General features: G+C 37.4%; 4 protein-coding genes and 1 long non-coding RNA gene across 7 annotated transcripts; 3 read left to right on the top strand and 2 right to left on the bottom strand.

Annotated features, from left to right (window-relative positions):
• Window positions 1–3,299: 3,299 nt before the first annotated feature.
• LOC127943417 (protein FAM32A-like) lies at window positions 3,300–4,513 on the bottom strand. The gene is made up of 4 exons (XM_052539887.1): window positions 4,345–4,513; window positions 4,028–4,166; window positions 3,741–3,794; window positions 3,300–3,623 (listed from the first exon to the last, which is right to left on the bottom strand). The coding sequence occupies exons 1-4, from the start codon at window positions 4,410–4,412 to the stop codon at window positions 3,555–3,557; spliced, it is 330 nt and encodes a 109-aa protein (XP_052395847.1). The 5' UTR covers window positions 4,413–4,513; the 3' UTR covers window positions 3,300–3,554.
• Window positions 4,514–7,944: 3,431 nt separating this feature from the next.
• On the top strand, window positions 7,945–9,404 carry LOC127943415 (39S ribosomal protein L54, mitochondrial). The gene is made up of 3 exons (XM_052539886.1): window positions 7,945–8,311; window positions 8,548–8,704; window positions 8,982–9,404. The coding sequence occupies exons 1-3, from the start codon at window positions 8,191–8,193 to the stop codon at window positions 9,112–9,114; spliced, it is 411 nt and encodes a 136-aa protein (XP_052395846.1). The 5' UTR covers window positions 7,945–8,190; the 3' UTR covers window positions 9,115–9,404.
• Window positions 9,405–11,028: 1,624 nt separating this feature from the next.
• Window positions 11,029–17,722, top strand: LOC127943400 (mucosa-associated lymphoid tissue lymphoma translocation protein 1 homolog). The gene is made up of 16 exons (XM_052539868.1): window positions 11,029–11,172; window positions 11,267–11,433; window positions 11,591–11,721; window positions 11,800–11,950; window positions 12,030–12,217; window positions 12,303–12,399; window positions 12,489–12,533; window positions 12,618–12,659; window positions 12,752–12,955; window positions 13,083–13,260; window positions 13,344–13,418; window positions 13,495–13,622; window positions 13,782–13,931; window positions 14,043–14,200; window positions 15,578–15,715; window positions 17,113–17,722. The coding sequence occupies exons 1-16, from the start codon at window positions 11,036–11,038 to the stop codon at window positions 17,542–17,544; spliced, it is 2,421 nt and encodes an 806-aa protein (XP_052395828.1). The 5' UTR covers window positions 11,029–11,035; the 3' UTR covers window positions 17,545–17,722.
• Window positions 11,858–18,256, bottom strand: LOC127943401 (uncharacterized). Its single transcript, XR_008149641.1, has 5 exons — window positions 18,201–18,256; window positions 15,512–15,766; window positions 14,411–14,557; window positions 12,275–14,219; window positions 11,858–11,979 (listed from the first exon to the last, which is right to left on the bottom strand). It is a non-coding gene; the product is annotated as an uncharacterized LOC127943401 (long non-coding RNA).
• Window positions 18,257–18,326: 70 nt separating this feature from the next.
• On the top strand, window positions 18,327–26,530 carry LOC127943123 (scaffold attachment factor B2). Of its 3 annotated transcripts, none has more exons than XM_052539314.1 (21): window positions 18,327–18,615; window positions 19,765–19,852; window positions 20,010–20,068; window positions 20,172–20,399; window positions 20,479–20,532; window positions 20,623–20,668; window positions 21,427–21,868; window positions 22,222–22,268; window positions 22,344–22,441; window positions 22,528–22,677; window positions 23,017–23,114; window positions 23,200–23,243; window positions 23,335–23,417; window positions 23,506–23,651; window positions 23,761–24,057; window positions 24,192–24,326; window positions 24,413–24,455; window positions 24,539–24,639; window positions 25,447–25,505; window positions 25,584–25,638; window positions 26,083–26,530. In XM_052539314.1, the coding sequence occupies exons 1-21, from the start codon at window positions 18,463–18,465 to the stop codon at window positions 26,201–26,203; spliced, it is 2,547 nt and encodes an 848-aa protein (XP_052395274.1). In that variant the 5' UTR covers window positions 18,327–18,462; the 3' UTR covers window positions 26,204–26,530. The 3 variants fall into 3 exon arrangements, with proteins under 3 accessions (XP_052395274.1, XP_052395275.1, XP_052395273.1); XM_052539315.1 differs by having other exon boundaries at window positions 20,620–20,668; window positions 22,225–22,268; XM_052539313.1 differs by having other exon boundaries at window positions 20,620–20,668.
• Window positions 26,531–27,185: the final 655 nt, after the last annotated feature.

Raw genomic sequence — 27,185 nt, 5'->3', positions numbered from 1 at the left:
TATTTCTTAATTTGCTCTGGAACTCAAGTAGCCTACCAACACACGGTCTCACTCCAACTCTTCACATATTGAAGCTTGGTCAGGACAGTTTGGCATCACTTTTTGACACACAGAGCACTCCTTCAGTGTCATTTTTTGATGACCAGGGTCCTCCATTATTTGACAAGTTGGAGTGAGACCATGTTGCAAGAACATAACCATCAGTGAAAAGAGGACTTTGGTCAACTCTACTGAGCTGATGAGGAGAACTAATTAGCAGTACCTCAGTCATATCACCCTTTGAAGCACTGAAAATGATTAGCCATCCATGAATTTATCTCAGAGAAACATTTAGTGAACAATGAGACTCACTCTGACTATGTGTACAATGAATATACATTTGTGTGCCATCTGCATAAAAGGGATACTTGATATCCATTTCATAAAAGATGACCTATCAGGAATAAATAAAAACTAAAAAGTAAGGGCCCTAAAATTGAGCCCTGGGGGATGCCAGTATATAAGTTCTGATTACATTGATATTTAATTATTGATTAATGTTACAGTAAGTTTGTCATTTTGTAAATAATTCACAAACACAGCCAGTCAAATATTTGTCTTGCTGTCCACTCAGCAGATTGCTGTGTTTACTGCTTTTTGATGACTCTTTAATGTATTATAAACAGCTTAATAATCTTTCACATTGAAACATAGGCCTAATTTGTGAGTATACCCTGTGGTGCAGCTTTGATAGGCTCGGTTTATGAGGGAGAAGCCTAACTAACAAGAGGATTGTGTGGTTTTCCGTGTTTCATGTTTGTTCAGAGCACGCTCACAAATCGCCCGACCCGCATAAGAGCTGGTAGAAGATCCTTATGAAATAAGATTTCACTGACTGAACATAACTAATGGACTACAGTAAAAAAAAAAAGTAGTCTGTTACCAGACACTAGACTAGTGGATATTTCAGTTAGAAGAAACTAAAAGAAATCAAGCAAACTCACTGGCCACGGGTGAATAAAAGAAAAGGAAGAAAGACAGGAAGACACGACTGAAATGTAAAACACGTGATTGCAAGAAAAAGCCACTGTGCTTCACTTCAGGCACAACCTGTATTTATACAGTCTATGGTTATAACCAATCCAACAGTGCCTTCTGCAGGCAGACATGTGTTGCAACATCATTTTTGGCCATTCAGCATCATACAGCGTTTATCTGCCATTATACTATGCTATCATTATATGATATTAAAAGTTACTAAGGATCATCACTATAAAGGATAATCAATCTGATCACTATAGAGGGGGTCCCAAACGTAGGGCAAACGACCAGGCTGGTAGTCTGTCAAAGCTGATTTAATGGTGATTCTGTTATCATGACATTTGATTATAATAATAATCAGACACTTACACAATACATTATTTGTTTTCCAGTGCAGAAGTTGCAAGCTGGTTCTGGTGATGCGACCCATTTCAAGTAGCTGTTGAAATCAGTTGCAGTCTGGACAACATTTTATAATTTTCTTTTTTGCTGTTATCAGATTTAGATATATATATAAATAAAAACTAAAAAGGGTCCTAAAATTGAGCCCTGGGGAATGCCAGTAGAAACTGACCCAATATCACACATATTCCCCTAAAACAACCAACTGTCTATGTCCGGTCATATATATATATACAGTACAGAGTTTGGAAACATTACTATTTTGAATGTTTTTGAAAGAAGTTTCTTCTGCTCATCAAACCTGCATTTATTTGATCAAAAATACAGAAAAAAAAATAATATTGTGATATATTATTACAATTTAAAATAATTGTTTAAATACTTTAAATTATCATTTATTTCTGTGATGCAAAGCTGAATTTTTAGGATCATTATCACATGATCCTTTAGAAATCATTCTAATATGATGATTCATTATCAAAGTTGGAAACAGTTCTGCTGCTTAATATTGTTTCAGGACATGTGATACTTTTTTAGGATACTTTGATGAATAAAAAGTAAAAAAAAAAAAAAAAAAAGCTATGTTTTTAAAATATAAATATTTTGTAATTTGGGGTCAGTAATTTTTCTTTCTTTCTTCTTTTTAAATATAATCAATACTGTTATTCAGCAAGGATGTGTTAAATTGATAAAAAGTGATAGTAAAGAAAATATATTGTTAGATTTTTCTTTTTTTTTTTTTTTTATAAATGCAGTTATTTTTAACCTTTTATTCATCAAACATATTAGACAGCAGAACTGTTTCCACCACTCATAATAAATCCGAATATTAGAATGATTTCTAAATGATCATGTGATAGACTGGATGTTACATGTGACACTGAAGGCTGGAGTAATGATGCTGAAAATTCAGCTTTGCATCACAGGAATAATTTTTTTTTTTTTTTTTTTTTTTTTTTTTAAGTATATTCAAATAGAAAACTGTTATTTTAAGTTGTAATAATATTTCACAATATTTCAGTTTTTTCTGTATTTTTTCATCAAATAAATGCAGGCTTGATGAGCAGAAGAAACTTCCTTCAAAAACATTAAAAATAGTAATGTTTCCAAACTTTTGGTCTGTACTGTATATATACAATTATAATATAGTATAATTATATTATATATTAATACCTGTAAAACAGTGTGTCTCCAGACTTATTTTTTTTTCAGACCATATTTCATAGTGAAAACCAATGATAATGGATAGTAATGATTAAAGTTCTGGTTATCAGTGTGACAATAATCGCAATTTTGGATTCAGTCTTGCATTTAAATATTTTGCCCTCTTATAAAAACTCCTGTTAAAATCAAAGAATCTCTCTATATTGCACATTTAATCATTTCGTTACATCGTGTTTACATTTCATTGGTTATAATGAAAAGATTCATATCCATGCACAACTCTAAAGCACTGTAAATTTGACATTTGTGACTAACAATGTCACAAATGATAACTTAAACTTGTCTGAACATCAATTGCACATTTTCATAATCTGATTACATTGCTAAAGATGTAATTTGAAGCTAGTAATCAATTACTTTTCTTGCATAACTTAACACTGATCCACTGTTGTTGATTTGTGAGCTCCTAGCATGCATTGCAGCATAAATAAATGATGCGGTTATTCTGTGCTGTTTGCTGACTTTATTTATGACTTTATATGTGAAACAAGTTACTCTTAAACCAACAGTGCCTTATGCTTTTACAGAGTTATATTTCAAACGTGTTTTGGGGCCACCATAACCATTCAGAAATATTCAAGACTAAATGCAACAAATAAAACACTTTGACTGCGTATTTGGCGGTCAAGCCTTACAATAAACAAAACCCAATCAAAAGCTTAAATAGTTTAATCAAAAGCTGCAAAACATAATGATCAATAACAGGCAAATGACCTTAAGGAATATCTTTACAATTTGTAAATCGAAATATACAATGAATCATTTCAGTACTTCTCAAATGGAAAATGAAAACGGAGCAAAAAAAAATTAACCCTGGACTTTGTTGAAGAGTAAGCAATCAGCATGTATGGTAACATCAGAGCAGATGATTTTGCTCTGAATTCACCCAGTCGAAAATCCATAGATATTTATTTCGTCCAGCTGACTTTGGGAATGTCGTAATGCTCTGTCAGTGCGTCCAGGTGTCTGTTGAAATCCTGTAACACAAAAAAAATATGTTATTGTCCCTCCCTCCCTCCCTCCCTCTCTTTCTCACAAACACACACATGGTGCTCCCTAAAATATGAATATCAACATTAGTAGTGCAGATTTACCTCAACTCTTCTTTTGTGTGTTTTGGAGGCCTTCTTTAAAATTCTTTCCATTTGCTATTGGATGTTACAAAGAGAGAATATTATTTTACCACCCAAGTCACACCGCAATTTCAATCGGTAAAAAAGCCTTAAATTAGAAATTACGTAATTTAATAACTCAGCGTTCGAAATAAATCACAGGAAGTCAATTAATCACCTAAATACCTTGTATTATATGTCAACTGAATAACAGAACTTATACATATATCACATAAATATACAATGCGTCAGACATAACGTTAAGTTACCCGTTTCTCTTGTATTTTGTCGAACGCAATCTGTGCTGGTGTCCTTTTATCAACATAAACTTTCTTCGTTCCTTCTTCGTTTTGACTGGCCAAAGCCTGCTCCTCTAAACGCTTCCTTTCCTTGTCCTTTTTCTTTTTCCTATGATTAAAAAAAAAGTAAATCATAGTCAATCACTTAGTTGTATTACATAACTCGCACAACAACACTAGCTAGCATGACAGCTAACGGCTGTCTTAAAGGCAATGCCAACATTTTCCCACAACACAGCTAAAAAATAATATATTTAGGTAAATATTAAGATAAAACAAATACATACTTTTTACTTGCTACAGAGACTCCTTTCAGTTTTAAAGAGCTTTTTTGAACTGCGTTGTATTCCGACATGTTAGCTAGCTTCTCTGTATCGACGAGCGTTTCGTCCAAACAAACGGATGATGTTTATTAATTAGTCTCTGCTTTACTGCCATCTAGAGGACATGAGTGAACGGTTGGAGAAGGGTCTGTCTGCAGACTGCAAGACGGGGGCGTAACTTGAAGTAGGAGGCGTAACTTGAAGTTGTTCAAATCACACAGAACCACGCGAGACCTCAAAACGAGATTTTGTCGGGATGCGTTCGAAACCGCATACCCTTTAATTAGGCACTTAATTTCAATAAGTACTAACTTAAGGAGCGCTAAAAGAGTTTATACTCTACAGCCTAAATGCTTATGTATGAAGTATGAATCCAAATTGTATATCATCATCCGCTATGTTGATCATGTGACCTACAAAGTTATAACAAGCACAAAAACGTAAAAGATATAAGTGACAGGTTTAATTATTGTATTTGTAATTATCTTGATAATGAAGAACTTTGCAGAAACGGCTGCCTTTTATTTTGTGATTGTAGTATAGCCAATACTGTTGATTTTTTATATATATATATATTTAACTCCACTAATGTGATCAAGAGTTATCCTTAAAACATTTGTTTTTTATTAGAAAACCCAAAATCGTTATCTCTTGAATATTTTTTAAATAATTTTACGTGAAAAACGTTTTTCTTTTATAGCATCTCATACTATGAACACATAATTTTTTTATTTACTGTTTTATGGCATTATGATTGTTTATTGTCAGATACAACCTCTTACCATGATCTTTTATGTAATAATTTGGCAATAATAATAAAAAAGTGGGTCAGGTGCACAAACACCTCACAGCGACTGCAATATCTGCACAAAGGGTACTTCGATCAGCTGCTTGAAGATCTCATCTTTGGAGAAGACTGTTGATTTGATACTCTAAAAATGTAAGTATTACTACTCGAAAATTAACATTACCCCATAATGAATTGCATCTTTTGCCCACCCCAACATTTACCATGCAATAATAACAATAAATGCCAACCAATAATTATATAATTTTTTTTTCTTAAAATTACATTTTAGTAAAAGAAGCCAAATGTATTTTCTTTTGTGACACAGCTATACATGAATATATACACTAGTTAAATAAATGCATTCGATGTGAATACATCCATTTTCAGTCAAGCAATTAATAAATTAATGGATAAAATATTTATATTTTATTTACTGACAACCAAAAATATGTCTAAATGATTAAAATAATGTATAAAAGTTAGCATCACAATAAATGCATACATGCACAAGTCAACAACACATGATACAAAGCTTCATTCAGACTTATTGTTCTAACAATCAAGTATTTACAGATGGTGAACCCAACATCCTCCTGCCATCTGAACACAGCTGATACAGTTCTGCCGCTGCACTTCACAATCTCACTCTTCTCAATGGGGATGTCGTTGAGCAACAGGATGAGGAAGACCCTGATGACGGCTCTCTGAACCACACAACCTTGGGGAACACGTGCAGGGCAATCTGACTGCTGTGTCTGCTCCAAACTTTCGTGTGCCTGCACCCCATGAGCACGACTACCTGAAAAACATTTACACAGAGTTTACAAGTACATGATTTATTATTTTTGTAGTGGGCTAAACCACTGAAGTGGTTCAAATATATAAATAAATTATATATTTATCCAAAGTGACTTACAGTGCATTCAGACTAACAGTTTTTACCTAACATGTGTTCCCTGGTATTCGAACCCACAACCTTGCACTGCTAACGCAATCCTCTACCCCTTGAGCCACAGGAACACCAGTGTGTCCTTGAGCAAGGCTCTCTTCTCCAGGTTGATCAGGGGATTTAGGCCCCTGTTATAAGAGCACTGTCAATCACTTCAGATAAAATCTCCATCACATTTTTTGATGATGCTTTTGAAGCTTCTGAAAGTCAGCCTTCATTGTTTAAACATTAACCAGCTGAACAAACATTACCAAAATCACATGCTCAGTGTCTTGTGGTCTTTCTCTAGATGCTCTCACTGGCTCTGGGGTCACTGAGGATGAAGACACCACAGCAGCATCTGGTCCTGATGAGACGGCAAGAGCTGGAGTGATGGAGCATCTCATCTGTGACTCTCGATCATTTCCAGGATGATGCTGTGGTCTTCTCCATCCTCAGTGCACACACCAGTCTACAGACATGTTCATGTCCTACAAAAATACACAATACAAAAAGTCATTACATTATTCTTTTGTTTCAGGTTTTCCCTCTTTTTCACCTTTCCTTGCAGGTCCTGCTCCAAATGCACAGAAATCAAGAATAAGAAAGGAGGTGTAATAGTTGTTTAAAATTACATTAAAATAAAATACAACTTAAGATTTAAAATGTTTCATTTATTTTTGTAGTGTATTACTTACACAAATCCTTTGATGGTAGCATTCCTTCATCAGTTACTCTACAGCAGATAAACACACATGTGTCTCATCTGTCCCTGTAACATCCAGACAAGAGTCAGTCTCCTCTGTTATATATCTGTGATATACTGCATTTACATGTTGAACTAATAACTGATGTAACTCACTTTTTATCCAACACAAATGTTCCTTAAATTATCAATATTGCAAATGGACAAATAAAATAGATAACTTATGTTTAGTTACTTTATGTAGATTTGTTTGTTTACATGACTCACATTCATCTATAGCAGTGTTGACAAAAGTGAATTCTACACAATATCACACACACATATCACTCAGACACCTGTTTCATGTTTGTTGGATGTGCTCATCTACAATACTTATCAAACATTATCCAGTCAGATGATAAATAGACATTTTAGTACTAGTCTTCAAGAAGTATATATAGTTTATGTAAATCTACTATTGAGTCTTGTACTTAATGGAGCTCCCCTGTTAGTTATGCATTATAAAACATGTTTACAGCTAAATCACAAATATGCTATATTATGTAGGTCACAGACAGACTGAGCCTGTGATACCTGGGGATAGCGTCTTTTTACCTTTTGCTTATATGTTGCTTACTTTACGCCTTAGTTTTAATAAATTATTAACTCCAAAAACAATACCACTGTATGAAAATGACTTATACACTTCAATTTAAATAATTATTTCGGAAAAAAATAAGATTCTCACCGTTGTCTCTCACAGCAAGCTGTCATATTCGTCTTCTTTCCAGTTTAACGGCAGTTGGCATCCAGCTTATTGGTGCATTACCGCCCTCTTCTGTTCCGGAGTGTAGGTCAGATAATACGTTTTCCTACTAAAACGTACAATCTCACATTGTCCCCTAACATTAATATCTACACACACATCATGAATCAAATCCTGCCTAAAACCCCTGCCTCCCTTAAAACGTAATCAATATTCTACTCTGTGCCGCCATATTGCCAATAACTTATCGTTTTGAGGTCTCGCGTGGTTCTGTGTGATTTGGACAACTTCAAGTTACGCCTCCTACTTCAAGTTACGCCCACTTCAAGTTACGCCCCCGTCTTGCAGTCTGCAGACGTACACGCTTGAACGGTTAAGCTCAATTATGTGTTAACTTTTTTTCTTTCATTTCTTTTAAATTTTACATCTTCTTTGTTCAGATTGTGTAACACTGTATGTTTACAAATCATTATTGTGCTGGTTGATATAGAGCGCTGATGGAAACAGTGAGGTTTGAGCCAACAGGCCTCCATGTTGGATCTAGACTGTGTGTAAAGTGCGCATGCGTGTTGCAGTTTCACCCGGAAGTCTTACATACATGTACAGTTCAGACAACACTGTGGAAGGGCTGAAGAGGCACAATGGCAAATAGCGTACTTCAATGTTTTAAGAGGATAAACTTGCCTGTTTTTAATCCTTATAACGATCTCTTTGGTAACAATTTACGGATTCAGTCCCGTAGTTACGCTAGTAAGAAACCAGGTAAGATGTGCTGTCTAACGCATTTTTTATTTGAATTCATACAATGTTAACTTTACCTGCAAATTCTGACCTTGTAGAACCAATTTTCAAATTATTAATAATCTATTTGTCTAATATTATATTATACAATGTTGTTATTTTTTTTATTTATATTCATATTTCATATGCTATTTTGACATTATAAAATATGTAAATAGCAATTTTTATGAAATATTATTCTTGCTTTTTTTTTAAAGTAACTAAAGGCAAAGGTAAAGGAATGGTAAAGGAAGTTTTTAAGGGTCCAGAAGTTTGTAAGGATCCAGTGAGACTTTGCACTCATGCAAGTGGAGTCAACATCTTCAAACAAGGAGAGGATCCTCTTATTAAACCCAAGGAAGAATATCCAGAATGGTATGATGGTGTATTTACTTTGTGCTTTTATAATGCATTTACTTATGGAAGCTTGTTTCGCAACAGAAAGAAATACAAATAAAAATATATAATTGAAGTTTTTGTATCTCACAATTCAGACTTTTATTCTCTCAATTAGGAGGGAATCAGTCAAATTGTGAGATAAAATAAAAAATTGCCTTTTTTTTATCCAGTGGTGAAAACAATATTTAAAATTTACTCCATCTCAAGCTTCAAAAGCACCATGGTTGTATCTCAAGTTGTCCTGTACCTTCAGGTTGTTTGAGTTGGACCTCGGTCAACCCAAAAAACTCAACGAACTGGAACCAGACACTCGTGAATACTGGAAGCTTTTAAGGAAGGAGCATATTTGGAGACATAATAAACTGCATAAAGGCAAAAAGATGTAGAGACTTTGGACATAATCATGCATATTTGAGAGCAAGGCCTGGGTGAACCTTTTGCATTCACAGCGGACATTACCTGAGGTGCATCTGGACTTCAGATATGGAGAAGTTTAACAAACAAATTAGTGCTGACAAAGATAAACACACTTTTTCAGTTTTGCTGGTGTGTTGGTACTGTGTCTGAGGATCAAGTGGTTGTATTTTTGTTGTCATTCTTTGTATTATTGTGTTATAATTATTTTCTCACTTATGTCACATGAAAAAATAAATAAATTCTAATGCAAAATGTCAAAGTGTATTTTTTTTTTCATCCAAAAGTTGTTTGTTATAAGAGTCTACTTGTCAAGAAAGTTGTGGAAATCTTTAATGATACAGAATGAATGTGTCTGTTTGTCTGTCTGTCTACCTGTATATTTGGCCAAGTTATGCGAAGTTACGACAGGAGGAGTGAGTTATGTGAGGTTACAGCAGGAGTGACTCGTCGGCTTGATGATGGCTTGCTGCTATAGGTCGGGAGAAGGTGAAAGTAAAAAGCTCGTGCTGCGCGTGGTGGGAGTGCATGCAAATACATGTTAGAAAGAGGAACTGCTGACTGAAAAAAAGACCGAACTCCTGCGGATGTTTACCATACTGATTTACCGAGTCTGATAAGCAGTAGTCGCAGTAACTGATTCAAAGTGAGTTAAACGCATATTTAGTGTCCGATTGAACTATTATTGGTAAATCGGATTGCATACAGTGATATCTTTTTTTTAAATACAATAATATTTGTGCTGCAGTCGCTTGACAAGTTACGTTTTACGAAGCCGGGATAAACTCACTTCCTGGAGTCTAAATTACCGTATAACAGGTAAGTGTTTTTTTGTCAGGTTAACTAAATGTTTTAATTGATTACCCTTTTGGTTGGTTATTTAAACATACTTTTCTTAAAGCATTGTGTCGTATATAGAACAATATAGAGTGCATTCGGTTCCGCATTTTCATGGTACTATAGGCTCGTTGGGTCTTTTAATACAGGAACAAAGGCAGTGGTAATATAAAACTCGTATTAAGATTTGTGTCTGTGTGTTTATGTAGTTTTTTCTTCTATGATTTTTTTTTTTAAATAAAGGAAATAATAGTGATAGCCTATAGGTTTGTTACAGTATCAAATATTCTTACATGATAAAAAAAGATAAGTCTTTCATACAAGTCTAGATTAAAACACGTGCTCATGTGAACACAAATGTATTTTTCATATTCAAGTTCATAAAAAAAAATAATAATAATGTTTTTGAAAAAAGTCAGTAGCATTGTCTACAAAATTTGGATTTATTATATATATATATATATATATAAATACCGATATGGAGTAAGGTTTGTTTTTAATGGTTTTGATATTTGTTAGCCTACGTGATATTGGTTAAGAGGCTAGACATTAAGCACATCTTCCCCTTTTGTGATAGGGTGAAGGTTTTAGAGTAGGGTAACATTTGTTAGGAAATTAATGCACTGTCACATAGTTCTTTAAATGTTTGTTTTGGGAAGTTCACTGATAGTTTGTTTTGAAAAATCACAGAAATAGAAACCACCGATACAGAAATCACATTAATGCACCAACATTTTGTTGAACAACTGAAAACTAAATCTTACATCTTACATTTATTCATTTAGCAGACGCTTTTATCCAAAGGACAGTGGAAGCAATCAAAAACAACAAGAAGAGCAATTATATATAAGTGCTATAACATGTCTCAGTTAGGTTAACTCAGTACACGTAGCACGGGCTTTTAAATAATATAATAAATAAATAAAAAAAACAGATAGAAAAAAAGAATAGAGCTAGCTAGTGTAAGAGGTGTTACATCTTGAAAAAAACATTGCTGTTTGACGAAAATTTTAAATAAACCGCTTGTCATTTATTTCTCAGATCATTTACCAAGTTATGGAGGACAAGAATTTGGGTGTAGAAACCCTGAGCGAGGCAGTGCTTAACAGACTTGGTAACATGCTAGACAATCTAAAGTGTGGTTGGAAACAGCTGGCAAGGGCATTGGCCGAACAGCCACAGTTCTGCTGCAGGTAGGACATATATAGACTCAATTGTGTGAAATAACTTAGCGACACTGTGCATGGTTGTGACTGATTCACTATTACAGAATCTACTTTTTTGTAGTGACAAAGAGCTGATTGACTGCTCACTCAAAGTGCTAAGTCCAGATGGCAGTCCTGGCCGATACCTGCTTGCCCTCCTTGCAGATAGAGGGTGTACCTTGGCTTTCCTGCTTCAGTGCCTGAAGAAAATTGAGCACAGAGAGGCTGTTGGATTTCTCACTACACATGGTAGCTAAATATATATATACAAAAGATTATGATCTAATCTAGAACAGTTCCTCTATCCTCACTGTGGTGTGCCTTTGTGGTCAGAGTTTTGGTTTGGTAACCCAAGCAGAAGAAGGTGAGTCATATCACTTAGGTGTTATTTGTTGTTTTTGGGTAGTGATGGAGCAGATTGACATCAAATGTCAGCCACAGAGTCAGCGGGTACCAGAGGGAAGGCCCGTGGTTCTGAGCTGCAGAGCCGTCGGACCTGTGGACCTCGCCTACCAGTGGTTCAAGGGCAAAGATGAGGTCTAAATTTGTAACTGAACCTACTGAATATTACTCTAAGAATATTACTCGAAGTCTGGTTCTTTATGTTCTCGGTAGGTGCCAGGAGGCAATGGCCCAGAGCTGGTGCTGAATCCTGTTAATCCAGCTCAACAGGGTCCCTACATCTGCCGTGTAAGTTCTGGGGACAAGTACGTCTTCTCCGACTGGGCCCATGTACGTCTAGTGAGGTCTGGAGGCACAAGTGCAGGCATGTGAAGATTTCTCTTTAAGCTGAGTCTGAAATAAATCACAATTCCTTCATCACTGACAAATTATGTCAATTGCAGGTTCCAGCAGTGACTATTTCCCTTCGTCAGCTAGTGGGGTGTACATAACTCGGCAACCTAGGCCTCAAGTGTTGATGGAGGGAGACACTCTCTATCTCGAATGTACTGCTCAGGCCAACCCGCCTCCCAAGTTTCAATGGTATCTTAACAAACAGCCAATGCCAAACTGTACTAGAAGCATCTTAAAGGTACGAATCAAAGACTCACAGTTGAATGTGTGGAGTAATTCACTTGAAATTACTTACTTGGGCATCTGGATGTGTTTGTTCTCAGATTCCATGCATAACCACAGCAGATAGAGGTACATATACTTGCAAGGTTTACAACCTCTATCATGAAGCATGGAGTGATCAGGTCCAAGTAAACATCGGTAAGACGCCCATTTATAATCATCCCCTTAAATATAAATGAAATAAATAGATAAAAGATTTTTTTATAGCATGGCCTGTTTTCACTCAGGTCCTGGTTCCTTTTCTGATCCCTCGTGGGAAGCGCCTAAAGTAGGTAAGCACAGTCGGTTTAATTGCATGAATTTAACACATCTACTGATGCTTTCTTTGTCACTCACATGCACCTTATATTTTACAGGTGCTCCTGATGCAGGTCCAAGGCAAATGGGTGATTGTTGCGGTAAGTGATAAGCAGAAGTGTGTTGGTTGCTCTTGGCATTTATTGTATTCGGAGGATCTGATATGTCAATCTTGTCACTTCAAAAATGATAGCCACTGATAAGGTAGCACTGCTTATTGGAAACATGAACTACCTGCATCACCGGCAGCTGAGAGCTCCCATGGCAGATGTGCACGAGCTAACAAACCTTCTACGTCAGTTAGACTTTAAAGTCGTTTCTCTGCTGGACCTCAACTGGCAGGAGATGCATAGTGCTGTTACCGAGTTCTTGCTGCTGTTGGATCGAGGTGTTTATGGTTAGTTCCTTGTTGCATCATTTGAACTTCAACAACTATGGAATGTTAGGACAGTTTCTAAGTTCTACACATCCTGATTGTTTATTTAAAACATTTGGATCTTTTCATCCATGTCCACCATTTCAAGGGCTGTTGTACTTTGCTGGTCATGGCTATGAAAACTATGGGAACAGTTTCATGGTACCCATCGACGCTCCAGCCTCATATACCTTCAAGCACTGCCTCTGGGTGCAGGATGTGTTACAGCGCATGCAAGCGCGCCAGACGGGACTTAATGTCTTTCTATTGGACATGTGTCGGAAACGGTGCGGTTTGATTCATAAGTGTATCAGAATTATAGTGCATAAAACTTTACTTGAAACTGACTTCAGTTGTGTTGTTCATTCAGAAACCCAAATGACGAGAGCATCCCACAACCTGGCCCCTTGAGAGTGACAGCAAACATAGTGTTTGGCTATGCAACGTAAGTCTAATTCAATGACAATAATCTTATTGGCATCTAAAAGATTGTGATTACAGTCTTCACATTCTGGATTCAGGTGTGTTGATGCCGAAGCATTTGAAGTAAATAAAGACGATCTCTCTAATGGAATCTTCATGAGCTTCCTTAAGAAAAGACTGATGGAGCCAGAGAAGGTTACGGTCATACTTGACAAAGTAGCTGAAGGTTTGGGGTTTAAATCATTGTTGGTATTGACAACTACTTTTCCAACTAATTTTTTTTACAAATGTGTTATTAAGCCACATCTACGTCATAGGCTCCTATAAAAAAACTGATGACAGCAAGTGTGACTGCATAGTTTTACAGAGTCAGTGTCCATTGCAGACATGGGAAGGTGTGAAATCACTCGTGGTCGGCAGGCTCTAGAGCTGCGAAGTAATCTCTCGGAGCGTCGTGCCCTGACAGACAGCATTCAGGCTCCTGCATGCCAAGTCACAGCGTCAACTCGAAACTTACAGTGGGCCATCGCTCATGGTTCGACCTTTCATTAATAAAACCTCTTAAATTTTTATCCTTATGCAAAGCACTTTGGCTGTAAATAAAATTATGATATACATAATGACAATTTTGTGTGAATTGTTCCAGTCCTCCCAGAGAGCTGCTGTCTTCAGTTTGAATGTGGTGTCAAGGTACAGCTAGGTTTTGCTGCAGAGTTCTCCAATATCATGATCATCTACTCTCGGATATTGGAGACTCCTGAAGACATTGTGTTCTGCTCTGCTCAGCTCTCGGATTTTACAGAGGTAAACTGACTTTTTTGATCTGCAAAGAATGAATTGAATTAGTCCGGAGAAAATATAACATAACCATAATGCATGCACAGAGTTTGCAAGTACGATGTGAATTTTAGGATTACAATATTGCATGTAGCTGTTACTTTCTATGACCTTATCTATGTTGCATGTAAAATGACAATATGTAATGTAATAATTAGGGGTGTGTCTGAAGCATACCTTATTCGGAATGGCACTGATAATGGCTTCAAAAACGAATAACGGAACAGGAATAATTTTGCCTGAATATTCGGCTGAGGCTTGCACAGTCTTGTGTTTGCTAGATAACAGCTCAGCCAGGCGATCAGTGCAATATTATAAACAGACCTATAAAGACACGCAATAGAGTGTGAAGTGAATGAATGCAAACTTTATGAGTGGAAAGAGAGCAAATTGAATGCCATATTGCTGTTGCATCTCCGTGCATCTCTCAGAAATCAGAGCTTGGTAAGAATAATATCACCTATTATAATACATCATACACGTTCTATTATTTGTATATATTTAAAAGGCAATGATTTAAACCTTAGGCTACAATATGAAACGAATGAATGGAACAAGCACAGCACACTCACCAATCCAACAGCTGCGTTGCGTGTCTCAGTTTCTCAAAACCAAACCAGTTCTCTCTTAAGAGTAGGCTAATAATCAACTTGGATACAGATACATTTTCTATTTAGCCTACATGTTTTCATCTTTATGTTTTACTGGTTTGCATAACGCTTATGTGCGCATTGAATTGATTCAGTCAGGTTCAAATGATCCCTAAACGTTTGTCATGACATCTCTCTGCTTGCATTATAAATATATATATTTTTTTAAATTATAATTATTATAGTTTAAGACGACATACTTGTTCAGAGATAACTATGAAAAAAAGTCATAACGGTCTTATCAAGTAACTGTACGACATTGTATCCGAATGCAGATACGAAAAATGCTGTAATTGTTACAGAAACAAATACTGGCTGTTTGTTTCATACATTTTTTTATATTTAATGTCATAATTATAAAGTTTTTACAATTTATATATGTAATTGTTGCATAAGGCTATGAATTAAGAAGCGTTTATTGACAAGAACTATTTCATGTCTTTAAATTTATAGTAGCATGAACAATGAGTAGTCGAGTATTTTTTTTATATAAGAAATCGACTAGCAGAAATCAGTAGTCGCGCAACCCCTAGTTTAGAACAACATGGGGTTAAGTGATTTATGACAAAATCTTCATTTTGGGGTTGAGTATCCCTTTAAATGCTTTCCTATTAATGAAATACATTACCTTGTCATGGCCTGCTTTAACTTGGTGGATCTTCTGTAGTCAGTTTTGACAATGATATCATTTCAGGGTCCTGAAGTAGACCTGAAGCACAGCAATCAGGAGAGTCTTCTCGAGGCTGGCAGCTTACTACTGTCCATGGATGATCTACTGCCTCTGGAACAGCCCCAGCTCTTCACTCGTATTAGTGCCCTGCAAAGGCTCAAGGTACAGTATGTGCACAGTATAATACAGGAGTTGGTCGAAATGAGGGAACACCTGGAAATAGACAATATTTATTTATTAAAGGTAGCGTAGGTGATTTCGGAAAGGCTAGCAATAACAAGTTAACTATGAAAGCAAGATCCCACCCTCCCTGGATAATCGCTGCAAAGTCACAGATCTTCCAAAACATACCAGCGCATTTATTTAGTCCGCTGGCTAACCATCGACACAATGAGAGACAGTGCTGGTGGAGAGTTGAATGTAATGCTGTCAGATTACCTATTGTCTCATTTACAGTTGAGAAAAACATTACAGTTCAAACAAAGTGTATAATATTACAATAATAATGCCTTCCATTCTTGCTCTGTCTGCAATAGCGTAACGGAAGATGCTGATGACGTATCATGTCTGCGTTAACGGTGCACAGAGGTATCCAAATACAAAAGTTGTTTGGATCTCTGGATCGAAGAATCTGATTGGATGAACTTTTTATGGTCCTATCCCTTCCACAGAGAATATAAATGAATATAAATACATTTAGACCTTTTGATTGCAGGATGTGAAGAGACTTTCAACCATTATAACAAAAAAATGTTTTTGAAGCAAAACACCTACCTTGCCTTTAAGGTGTTTTACCACTATGTGCCTTTAATACAGCTTCCATCCTTCATAGAATAGATTCACACAACTTTTAAATAGTCTCTAGTGGAATGTCATCTATCAGAACTTGAAGAATAGATCCTGCTTCTCATTCTTCTCTCCAGACTGTTCACAGTGGTTTGGTAATATTCAAGACAGGTGATTTTCAGCAAATCAACTTCAATGTTGAAGTTTTAAGATCACACCAGCATTGGTGATTAAAATTTGAGCAGGTACAGCTCTTTCATGGATGTTGGCTTTGTGAAGTTCTCTGTGGTCAGTAATTGTGGAATCTGGGTATTTAAGGTGACTATTGAGGTCATTTTGCAGCAGTAGTTCTGTGTTGATGGACACAATCATTCATAGTGTTCGACTGCCAATAATATCCACTTTTCGGTTTTCGCCTGCTACTCTTCTTTGCCGACAGAATCTTGCCATGCTTTGGTATGTAGTCAGAATTGTAAAGACTGCTGTTCCTAAAACACTGAACAAATTGGGCAGTTAAGGTAATGGATGTTCCTGTTAAACAGGCTTCAATGACTTGTCCTTTTTGGAAGTCTGGCAAATCACTTCAATGAGTGCTTGTATTGACACTGAAAATAAAAGATAATCAACGTTTGTTTTTCACTGTGGCCTACACACATTTTATTAACCCGTATAATAATGGGTGTTCACAATATTTTTTCCAATCCCTGTATATTTAATGTATTGCTTATGAAGCATGTGTATTATAAAGGCATATCTTGTTTTCCCCCTTGCAGAAAGAGCTCTCGTTCACTGTTTGTCTACACTACAAGTATACTAATCTGGATGAAGAGGTCTTGGAAGAGCAAAGAGTCAGTGTAGGCAAACCATTAGTGTCAAAACTCAACCTCCATGAGCCACGACTTTCTCCCACCTCCTCCTCTGACCGACAAATCTCCAGTATTATGGATTCTTCATCCTTCAGTGAAAGCTTCAGAGCTAACCTGCCCGACGTAAACCCGTTCTCCATCAGATCTGAATCCACATCATGGTCCTGCTATCAAGGACCCATGGAATCACCCACATTTGCTAGCTTAAAGAATGAACCAGAGGAAACCACATGTCCTGAGTTCCTTGAATCCGAAGAACCTCCCGCCATCAAGAGTTTGCCTAGCGCCTCTTCTCAGGAGCTCCCATTTAAATTTAGCAACTTACCTACTTCCATTTAGCAGGAAAGTGTTCAAAGCTGTGCATCAGTGTATGGTACAGTGTGATATATATATATATATCACCCTGACTGCCATGTTACAGGGGCTTGTGAATGTAATATAACTGAGAAAGTTGGTGTACTCTTACAGTTTACAGTTATCTTATTTGCAAATGCATTAAATTATCCTATTTGTCTTCGTTTTTTTCTTCTTCATTAAACTACACCACAAATGATTCTATCTGTGGTAATGATTGTAATGCATCTATCGCCTGAATTTCAACATACTAAACAAAATACATATCTAGCAATAAAACAAATTACCAAAAACTAATCCCCCAGCAATTCCCATGCTCCTGACAAACCAGTCTTTCCAAACATTTTGAATTGTAATTGATACAAATATGCAAGTCATATAGGCCTACACTATGTTTTTACCCTCTAAAATATATCAGTACCCAGTATGTTAGGTGACCTTGACTTGTGTAATTATAATCTGCTACTCATAATGTCTTTTACTCACGAAAAGACCAAGTAACATTATTTTTGGACAGGCAAAATATTACAAACAAGTTCCTGCACCTTTAAATATTATCATCACACATCAGCTGATGTAAAATTGTATCAATAACTGACTAAATAGACTATTTTTGTATAATATTGGATTCCCATTCCCACCTGTAATGTATCTTATTCGCAAAAACCTTCTTGTACAACACAGGTTCCCGCGCCCCGTCAAACGGACCTTGACCATGCTGACGCTTCCGCGCATGCGCCTAAAATCACAAGGCAGACGCATGCGCAGGACGCTAGTGGCCATTTTGTTTTGACTGAGAATCGCTGTTTATCGCACTCTGTCTAAAATTCGGTGAGTGTGCGCGGGGTAGAGAGATAGGCTCGTCCTTCTGCTTCCATCGTAACGTTCTTACATCCTGAAAACATGTCAGAATCGTCCACACCAGACATGGGGCCTGTGGAGGCGGGGGTTCGTAAATTATCGGAGCTGAGAGTGATCGATTTGAAGGCCGAGCTGAAGCGCCGTAATCTCGACATCAGCGGCAACAAGAGCCTTCTTTCAGAAAGACTCAAAAAGGCAAGAGATATAACACCAGATTTAAACATGTCTAAGCATTTTTACAACTCCCTGCTATATATTGGATTAAACTTGCTTTGCATGCATACTGGGGTGGATGTTTACTGGAGTAACGGTACATGTGTTCTTTATAAGCGATTCGTTCTCTGATTTTGCTGATGCATTGAATTACTGGTGTTAATTTGTCAAATGAATAAGGTTATATATATAATATATATATATATATATATATATATATATATATATATATATATATATATATATATATATATATATTATATTAGTATGTTCATATTACTACCTCCCTAAAATGTCAATCATTTAAAAGAACGGACCCCAAAAAGGAAATTCATAATCATGCAATAATATATTTCCTTGCAGAGAGAGTGATAGGAGACCATAGACTATAAAAACAATAGGAGACACATTAAACTAGGAGCTCAATAACAGCTGGCTGGACTGAATCGGGGATCACAGTTATTTGGCTACTTTAATCTGGACAAACCTCTCTTAAAATGTCAATGATACGAAAGAGTAGATTCCTAAGAATACATTAATTATTAAAATTGCAGTAAGAGTAGAATTATTAAAACCTGCAGCTTAATAGCAGCTGACTGGACCAGAAGCAGCAGCAACCAATCAGTCGGCATCACAGCCATTTGAATACTTAAGTATGGATAAACCTCCTTAAAACCTAGGCTATATCATATTAAAGAATAGATTCAAAAGAACTTATTCACAATAATATATATTTTTAATTTACTTCCTTGCAACAGGAGTTGTAGGGAACACATTGCCAAGGCATACTTGTAGCTTAATAAAGGCCAGCTGAAGGAAGCTGTCATAAATATATTCATTTATTCCAAGTAATAGCAAAAAATAACAGATAAAAAAAAACACGACTTCCAAATAGGTAGGTCTGTCTTGCCTTGCTGGCTGGAGAGGCACACAACTGTCTGGATGTTACTGACATCTAACTTGCTTTGCAGGATGTTTTGAATTCAATGCTTGCGTGATGTGTCATTTCGCAAGTGCAAAGTGTAGGTTGTCATTGTAAAAGAATTATGGATTGTTGTGAAACTGTAAACAGTAGGCAGACGGGTGACGTTTATGCTTGTATTTGACTATAAATCATACTTTCATTTTTAGGCCATCGAAGAAGAGGGCGGGAATCCAGATGAGATCACCGTACACCTAGAGATAACTCCTAAAAAAACACCTCGGCGAACTCCAAAAGGTAAAAGTGTGTGTGTGTGTATATATATATATATATATATAATATTAGTATTATTAGTATTTTTTTTCTCATTTTCTACATTATCATGTTCACAAATCTAGACAAAACTTGCTTCAAGTTTAAGTCTGAAAACATATTTTTCGGTTTCGCTCTGTAGGAAAGAGACAGGATGAACCTGATGATTGCAACCTTGAGGAGGACTCTGTTGATGGCCAGGTGCTTCGTCATATAAATTTGTTCATGGGTGTGATCTATGTAACTGGGTTGGGTTATTTTGCATAGGTTTATCAAAACTAAGAGCCGCCATTACTTCCTTTAGGAGGACCCGGATGCTTTTCCAGAGAACATACATGAGATGGATATTATGGACATGAATGTCCTAGATGAAGCTGATATGGGCAATGGAGATGGGCCTGATGGAGATGAATATGACGAAGAGGTTCTAGACACATTGTCGCACGAAGCGAACACGGGCAGCCTGAGGGAGGATGATGCAAATGACCATGACGTGGAGGATGTCTGTGGTGTTTTCATGAGCAAATCTGATGTAAGTTTTTAAAACTAGCCATTGATACTGCTGTTCTGTTCTTATTGCACATTGTGTGACACTTTCTTTTGGCTTTCAGGAAATGGATCTTAATGACGCAAATGTGAATGAGAACCAGGAAGCGTCTTGTCAGGTATGTAAGTCAACAATTTTGAGAGTTGTTTTTTTTTCCTGATGGGTGTTGTTTTTTTTTTTTATTCAACTTATTTTCCATCTTTAGCAGGAGGATGATGGTGAGCATGGATGCAAGGACACAAAAAGTGAGAAAGGTACTGTATGGGGTTGCCTGGAATTGCTCTTAAGGTCAGGGTGAAGCCTTAAAGTCCTTTTAGTATAAATGTATCAGGTAACTTAGGAACGAGAGACTGGAAATCCAAAGTTGATTACTGGCTTTATGCATTGCTGTCAGTAGACATTTAGCCATTTATATTGATTTAGAACCACTTTATAGTCATATATGCTTTTTTGAAAGGTCCAGATATGCAAAGAGCCAGTAATCTGTTTTAGTTAGCACATAGGTTGGCTTAAATGGTTGTTGCAGATGCAATTTAGTTTTTCTAGGTTGCCTAAAGAAGACCACAAAGAGAAGATGAGAAGAATTGGATCATGCTGAAGCAAAATCTCTTTAGGACTCTTAATTGGAGATTTCACTAATGGACCATTTGCTTGTTTCAAAAGAAACACAATTCCTGTAAAGACAGCACAAGCTGCTGCTTCCATATCACGGACACTTCAAGTAATAAAGTTGATGATGGACACTCGGATGTGGTGTGGGTCTTGTGACTTTCGCTAGGCAACAGCTTGCCCTTTGATTTGGGGTGCAGTTGAACTGAAAAGAAATGGCCTGTTGTCTGGAAGCTTGTTGATTGTTCTTGCTTTGGTTTTTCCAGTCTCTTCACAGGGTAGCTTGCCTTTGTTTGTGTATGAGACAGCAGAGGGCCACGTCCTAGTCCAGTTCCACGATAACCATTGCAATGTCTCAGAAGTGATTAAACTCTGTGCCATTCTATTCCTGTTAAATCCGTAGAAATTGAGAAAGTAGCTGGGTCTTGTATATCAGAGCCACTTAAGGAAGACACCACGGAAGAGCGGACTGAAGACGAGAAATCTTCAGTCTGGGATTCTCACAAGGAGGAAGACAATGTGCAGGACCTCACTAACACCGAGGAGGCCACCAATTTGGAAGCCGAATCATCCGCCTGTGAAAAGGACATTGATGAATCGAAGCAAAGTGAAATTGAATCAATAAGCAAGGACCAAGAAAACATTCAGGACAATTTGGTGGACACTGAGAGCACTTCTGCTAAGGCCGCTAATGCTAACGAAACAGATTTGTGCGATATCGAAAGCGCAGTTGATTCGGAAAGGGCATCTAAAGGAGAAGCGGTCGAGGAATGCAAGAAGACTGAACCTGCTGAGTCTTCAGAAGTCAAAGAGTCCTCTGTAGAGGGTGATGATCAGAAAAAGAGGTTTGTTGTTTTCTGTCTACTAGAACAATGGCTTTCTCTGTTTCATTGGCTCCTTATTTAACAAGTATGGGTGCTCTTGGGAGGTGTAACCAACTGCGCATTTCGTCTACCATTTTGTCATTTCTTTTCTACCTTCAAAAAGTAATGTACCAAAAATTTGGTTCGCCATCTTATTCCAAGGTATGTTTTAACATAATTGGGCTTCACTTGACTATTTAAGTTGTAGTATCCAAATCATTGTTCATTGCTTGAGGTTGTTTGTCCTCACTAGTTGTGTATTTGTTTATCGACAATGGTAATCCCTTTTAAACGGCCCATTCAATTTCTCATAATACCGTATTGTTTTTCTCTAGTAGTGATGAGGATGCATCAAGCAAGCCTGACTCGAAAGATGATAAAGGTGGGAGTCCGGTGAACTACTTTTAAACAAGAAATTGTTTATGGAGTTTTCTAAATTGATTATGTGCCCGTTAAGGTAGCGCAGCTGCTAGCGGAAGGAACCTCTGGGTCAGTGGACTCTCTTCGACCACCAGAGCGACAGATCTAAAGAATCTGTTTAGCAAATATGGCAAGGTTTGCAAAACTAGACATTGGAAGTTTGGTTTTACTGAGGTTAGACCGTGTCCTGATCCATTATTACATGCCCGTACTTCTTGCAGGTTGTTGGTGCTAAAGTAGTAACAAACGCCCGAAGCCCAGGTGCTCGCTGCTATGGCTTCGTTACCATGTGCTCTACTGAGGAGGCAACAAAGTGCATCAGTCATCTGCACAGAACTGAGCTGCACGGCCGGATGATTTCAGTTGAAAGGGTACCTGGTTTAGTTTATTATTAAGGTGCTAACATGCTAGAGGAAACCAGAAATTACTGCAAGTGTTCGTTGGTGTGTCTCATTCACCAATGACAATTCCAACATTTGGAAAGCCAATTAATTTGATTTGTTTTATTTCAAACTGACTTGACTCTCACTTGAAATGGATCTTCTTTACTTGCAGAGGGTTTCTCTAATATGTAAGGGCCTTTATTTCTACACTTTCAATTATGAATTACACCGGTGCATAAAGTATTGTATCAGTGTTGGGTGGCTGTCAACATTATTGATGCAAAGTGTGGACACAAAGCCAGTTGATTGACCTGTATTTATATTTAGGCTAAAAACGAGCCTGCCGGAAAGAAGCCTGCTGACAAAAGTGATACCAAAAAGACTGGCAGTGACAGAAGACACTCTTCAGACTCTAAAACAGAAAAGTAAGTTGTAGATCAATAGTTTTTGAAGACATCTCTGCATGCCAAATAAGTGTATTAGTCTCATCATATGGATTCATTTTTACAGATCTGAGAACAAAGAGGAGAAGCCTGAAAGCTCTGATGGAAAAGGTACAAATTTTAGCTTGGATTCACATATGTTAATACCTTAAGTAGTATCTTATGGTGTTCAGATCTTAATGGTTCATTCCTGCCATTACAGAGCCAGGAGGAGAGAGGACTGTCGTGATGGATAAGTCAAAAGGAGAGCCAGTCATCAGCTTGAAAACAAAAAGCAAAGAACGAGTATGTTTCATAATTGGAGCTGTTTTAAATCCAACTGCCTTGTGCTTTTGGAAGTGTTGTTGAAGTGTCGCACCAATTTCTGTTTTAGAGCACTAAGAGTCGTGACCGTAAGTCCTCCAGCAAGGATAGGAAGGACATTTTGTCTTTTGACCAGATCAAAGAGCAGCGAGAGAGGGAGCGTCAAAGGCAGAGAGATCGAGAGATCAGAGAGGTGGAGAGACGCAGGCACTCTGGGTAACTACTGCCTCCCATCATCATCTTCCCATCAACCTGATCTAGTATTGTTCAGAAACCAATTGAGCAGTTTTTTCACTGATTTCTCTACCTGTAAATTACATTGCAGTGAGCGAGACCGTGACAGCCGTTCGGAGCGAGAGCGTATCCGCCTCTTCAGGGAGCGGGAGGAGAAGGAGAGGTTGATGAGGAAGCGCAATTGGCTGGAGGTGGAGAAGCAGCGACTGAATGCCGATCGCATGGAGCGCGAGTTTCTGGAGCGCGAACGTCTCCGAATAGAGTTTGAGCGGCGACGTGAACAGGAGCGCATTCATCGTGAGAGGGAGGAGCTGCGGCGACAACAGGACCAGCTACGCTTTGAACAGGACCGACGTTCCCTTAAGAGGCCTTTTGACATGGATGGCAGGTATACATAGAGCAGGGTTGCAAAAAATTTGCTAAACCAGAAAAAGACAAGGTTTCCACAACCAACTTCTAACTCTACCTGCTTCTTTTTGGAAAGTGTCTGGGTTTATCCTCTTTCCTTTTTCAAATGTACAGGAAAGATGATTGGCAGATGAAGAGAATGAACATGGATGATCGCTGTGGAAGGTCGGATTTGGGACGCCAAGATCGCTACCAAGACTTTGACCACAGAGACCGCAGCCGCTTTCCGGATGACATGATGATGGACAGGTAACGCCAGCTCTATCCAATGGCGCCCAAATTTCTTGTGTATAGATTTTGCTACTTTACTGTAATTTACATGCCTTTTCAAACAGGAGAGTCAACCGAGGCGGTATGCATGGAGACAGAATCAACCAGGTAAGAAAAGTCCTTCACAGATCTTCATTAGATTTCATTCTCAGGTATCGGACGGCATCTCATCATATTTTCTCCCTTCACAGCACTTTTCAGATCGGGACAGACATGGCAGGGACAATCGTGACAATTGGGCTGGCAGCTTTGACAAGCGTGGAATGAATCCTTCGAGGCCAGTGCCAGGCGGGTAAGTTGTTTTTTCCTCATCTCGTCAGATGTGCTGCTTCATTAAATGGTAACAATAAATACAAAAATGCAGTCTGCACACTGAAAAATACTGCTCCATACAAAAGTGTATTTAATTATTTACAAGGCAACGTTTCGACCCTCAGGTCTTCATCAGGCACAATCTCAATAAGTGAGGAACACCTTTAAATACATAACAGGTGCTCACCTTAATTAGACTTCCTCACTTAGAAGTTATGTGACAGAAACAAATCATGTGACAGAAACAAATCATATGACAAACACTCAAAAAACAACATCAAATAACTTGAAAATCATATAACAAACACTCAAAATGCAGCATCAAATAACTTGGATTTTGATATCAAGCCATTTCTATATTTTGATATCAAGCCATTTCTATAAATATTTTCATATGTTATTTGATGCTGCATTTTGAGTGTTTGTTATATGATTTGTTTCTGTCACATGATTTGTTTCTGTCACATAACTTCTAAGTGAGGAAGTCTAATTAAGGTGAGCACCTGTTATGTATTTAAAGGTGTTCCTCACTTATTGAGATTGTGCCTGATGAAGACCTGAGGGTCGAAACGTTGCCTTGTAAATAATTAAATACACTTTTGTATGGAGCAGTATTTTTCAGTGTGCAGACTGCATTTTTGTATTTATTGATTGCATATCCAGTTGTCTTGCACCTGGCCCAAATTTGGGTTCATGTGATGTGCACACCACTTCTGTGTGTTCTGATTCATTAAATGGTAACGACATCACTTTGTTCAGTCGTTATGCTCTGCTTCCTTTTATAAAGTCGTGACAACAGAGACTGGGAGCCTGGACGTAAAATGGACGGGGACAGAAACTGGCAAGGTTTGTCCAATAAGCATCTATTGAGTTCAGAAAAGGTTGCGTGTTTTCTTCCTTTCTGACTTACTACCTTTCTCCTAGGAGCAGACAGAGGTGTCCCGGGACAGAGTCACATAGCACGGGGTGGAATGGCAAGGTAGCGAGATTTACGCTTTTATTGTCTTGTTTGGCCTTTAGCGGTTATCATTAGGGGTGCTCCGATCACGATCGGCCGATCGTTATGCGCATCTCCTCAGTAAAGCCGGTTCTCTAATCAGCGGTTAATTCCATCAGGTGCGTGATTTCACATAGAGCAGCTGTTATTACACAGAGCCGTTGTTAATAGAGAAGATGCGCAAATCACGTTAATTTTCAGCGTTTATTGGCGCATCTTCTCAGTTAACAATGGCTCTGTGTAGTAACAGCTGCTCTATGTGGAATCACGCACCTGATGGAATTAACCGCTGATTAGAGAACCGGCTTTACTGTCGAGATGCGCATAACGATCGGCCGATCGTGATCGGAGCACCCCTAGTTATCATGGTACCGTTTTTTTGTTGTTGTTGTTGTACCTGAAACTTAAATTTTTTCTGCTCTGCAGCCGAGGTGGATATATACAGACAGGGACGTCCCAGTCACTCTCTGGAACCTTAAACCGACCAAATCAGATGATGCAAGGCAGCGGAATGCAGGGAGGCGGAGCATTTGGTCGACGCTATTAACTTAAAACCTCTTCCCTTGTGTACCAGTTGTGTGTAAAGAAACTTTGCAGCTTGTACATTGCCAATCAGGCTTTTTAGTTGTATTTTTTTAAGTCCTCTTTTCTTTTCATGGTGTAAAGACGAACAGATACTTGGTTACATTGTGTAAAGAGAGATTTTATTTCAATATTTTCTTTTCTCCATTCCACATCTTTAGATTTTAGTCCTTTTTGTTGTAAGTGAATGCTCAGGAATGTTTTGCTCAAATGAAACCTGTCTTTGACACCATGAAATTGAAGTTCACTTGTTTTTGATGTGTTTCAATAAATTTATTGTGGATTTTTCTTAGGTAAAGGTACTCTTGTTTAATTATGAGGCACATGTTAGTATCGTGTTGCCATTAGGTGGCGCTCTTAGTCTAAGCATTATTAAGGGAATTGAAGACTGCTGGCAGAGCTATGAGAGTGCAAGTATATATATATATATATATATATATATATATATATATATATATATATATATATATTATTTTTTTTTTTTACATTTAACTGAGCAAACAGATGGGATTACCATTTCCACCAACAAATTGCTCAATACATCTTGATTATTCAGAGCATGATGTAGGATGGAGTAGGAGGACTGTGGTTTTTAATAAACCATTATAAATAAATGAATTCTTTGCATTAATTTTAAAAGTCAAAAGATCAAGTGGATGCCTTTTGTGGAAGTCTAATCATTGGAGTTTTAGATCATAAATTTTTCTAATCATAACCCTCAAGTTCCCATATTGCAAAGGAAGCCATTTCCTCAATGTTTTATTTGAGTTTTTATTTATCTAGAATCACTCTGGTAGTTCCTCATGGTTTGGATGTTACTATGAATTACATTTATAAGTTAGGGGGTGCCATTGTCCCCACTCTGAGCATCTGCATTCAGTCCTGAATCTGTTTTTAGTTAATAATAATAAATAAACTACAGGGATGTTGGGTTGTTTCAACCAATT

This window comes from Carassius gibelio, chromosome A22, assembly GCF_023724105.1.
Source record: "Carassius gibelio isolate Cgi1373 ecotype wild population from Czech Republic chromosome A22, carGib1.2-hapl.c, whole genome shotgun sequence".
In the NCBI taxonomy this organism is placed as follows: Eukaryota; Metazoa; Chordata; class Actinopteri; order Cypriniformes; family Cyprinidae; genus Carassius; species Carassius gibelio.
This window is presented reverse-complemented; position numbering and strand designations above follow the sequence as displayed.

Excerpts from the sequence above, each read along its gene's own strand:
- LOC127943417 (XM_052539887.1), bottom strand. The coding sequence starts at position 4,412 with ATGTCGGAATACAACGCAGTTCAAAAAAGCTCTTTAAAACTGAAAGGA. Across the intron at positions 4,167-4,344 it reads GTCTCTGTAGCAAGTAAAAA|GAAAAAGAAAAAGGACAAGG; the intron begins GTATGTATTTGT and ends TTTTAATCATAG. Across the intron at positions 3,624-3,740 it reads CACACAAAAGAAGAGTTGAG|GATTTCAACAGACACCTGGA; the intron begins GTAAATCTGCAC and ends TTTGTGTTACAG.
- LOC127943415 (XM_052539886.1), top strand. The coding sequence starts at position 8,191 with ATGGCAAATAGCGTACTTCAATGTTTTAAGAGGATAAACTTGCCTGTT. Across the intron at positions 8,312-8,547 it reads TTACGCTAGTAAGAAACCAG|TAACTAAAGGCAAAGGTAAA; the intron begins GTAAGATGTGCT and ends TTTTTTTTAAAG. Across the intron at positions 8,705-8,981 it reads AAGGAAGAATATCCAGAATG|GTTGTTTGAGTTGGACCTCG; the intron begins GTATGATGGTGT and ends CTGTACCTTCAG.
- LOC127943400 (XM_052539868.1), top strand. The coding sequence starts at position 11,036 with ATGGAGGACAAGAATTTGGGTGTAGAAACCCTGAGCGAGGCAGTGCTT. Across the intron at positions 11,434-11,590 it reads TGGATTTCTCACTACACATG|TGATGGAGCAGATTGACATC; the intron begins GTAGCTAAATAT and ends GTTTTTGGGTAG. Across the intron at positions 12,400-12,488 it reads TCAGGTCCAAGTAAACATCG|GTCCTGGTTCCTTTTCTGAT; the intron begins GTAAGACGCCCA and ends GTTTTCACTCAG.
- LOC127943123 (XM_052539313.1), top strand. The coding sequence starts at position 18,463 with ATGTCAGAATCGTCCACACCAGACATGGGGCCTGTGGAGGCGGGGGTT. Across the intron at positions 23,652-23,760 it reads GAGAGACGCAGGCACTCTGG|TGAGCGAGACCGTGACAGCC; the intron begins GTAACTACTGCC and ends ATTACATTGCAG. Across the intron at positions 24,456-24,538 it reads ATGGAGACAGAATCAACCAG|CACTTTTCAGATCGGGACAG; the intron begins GTAAGAAAAGTC and ends CTCCCTTCACAG.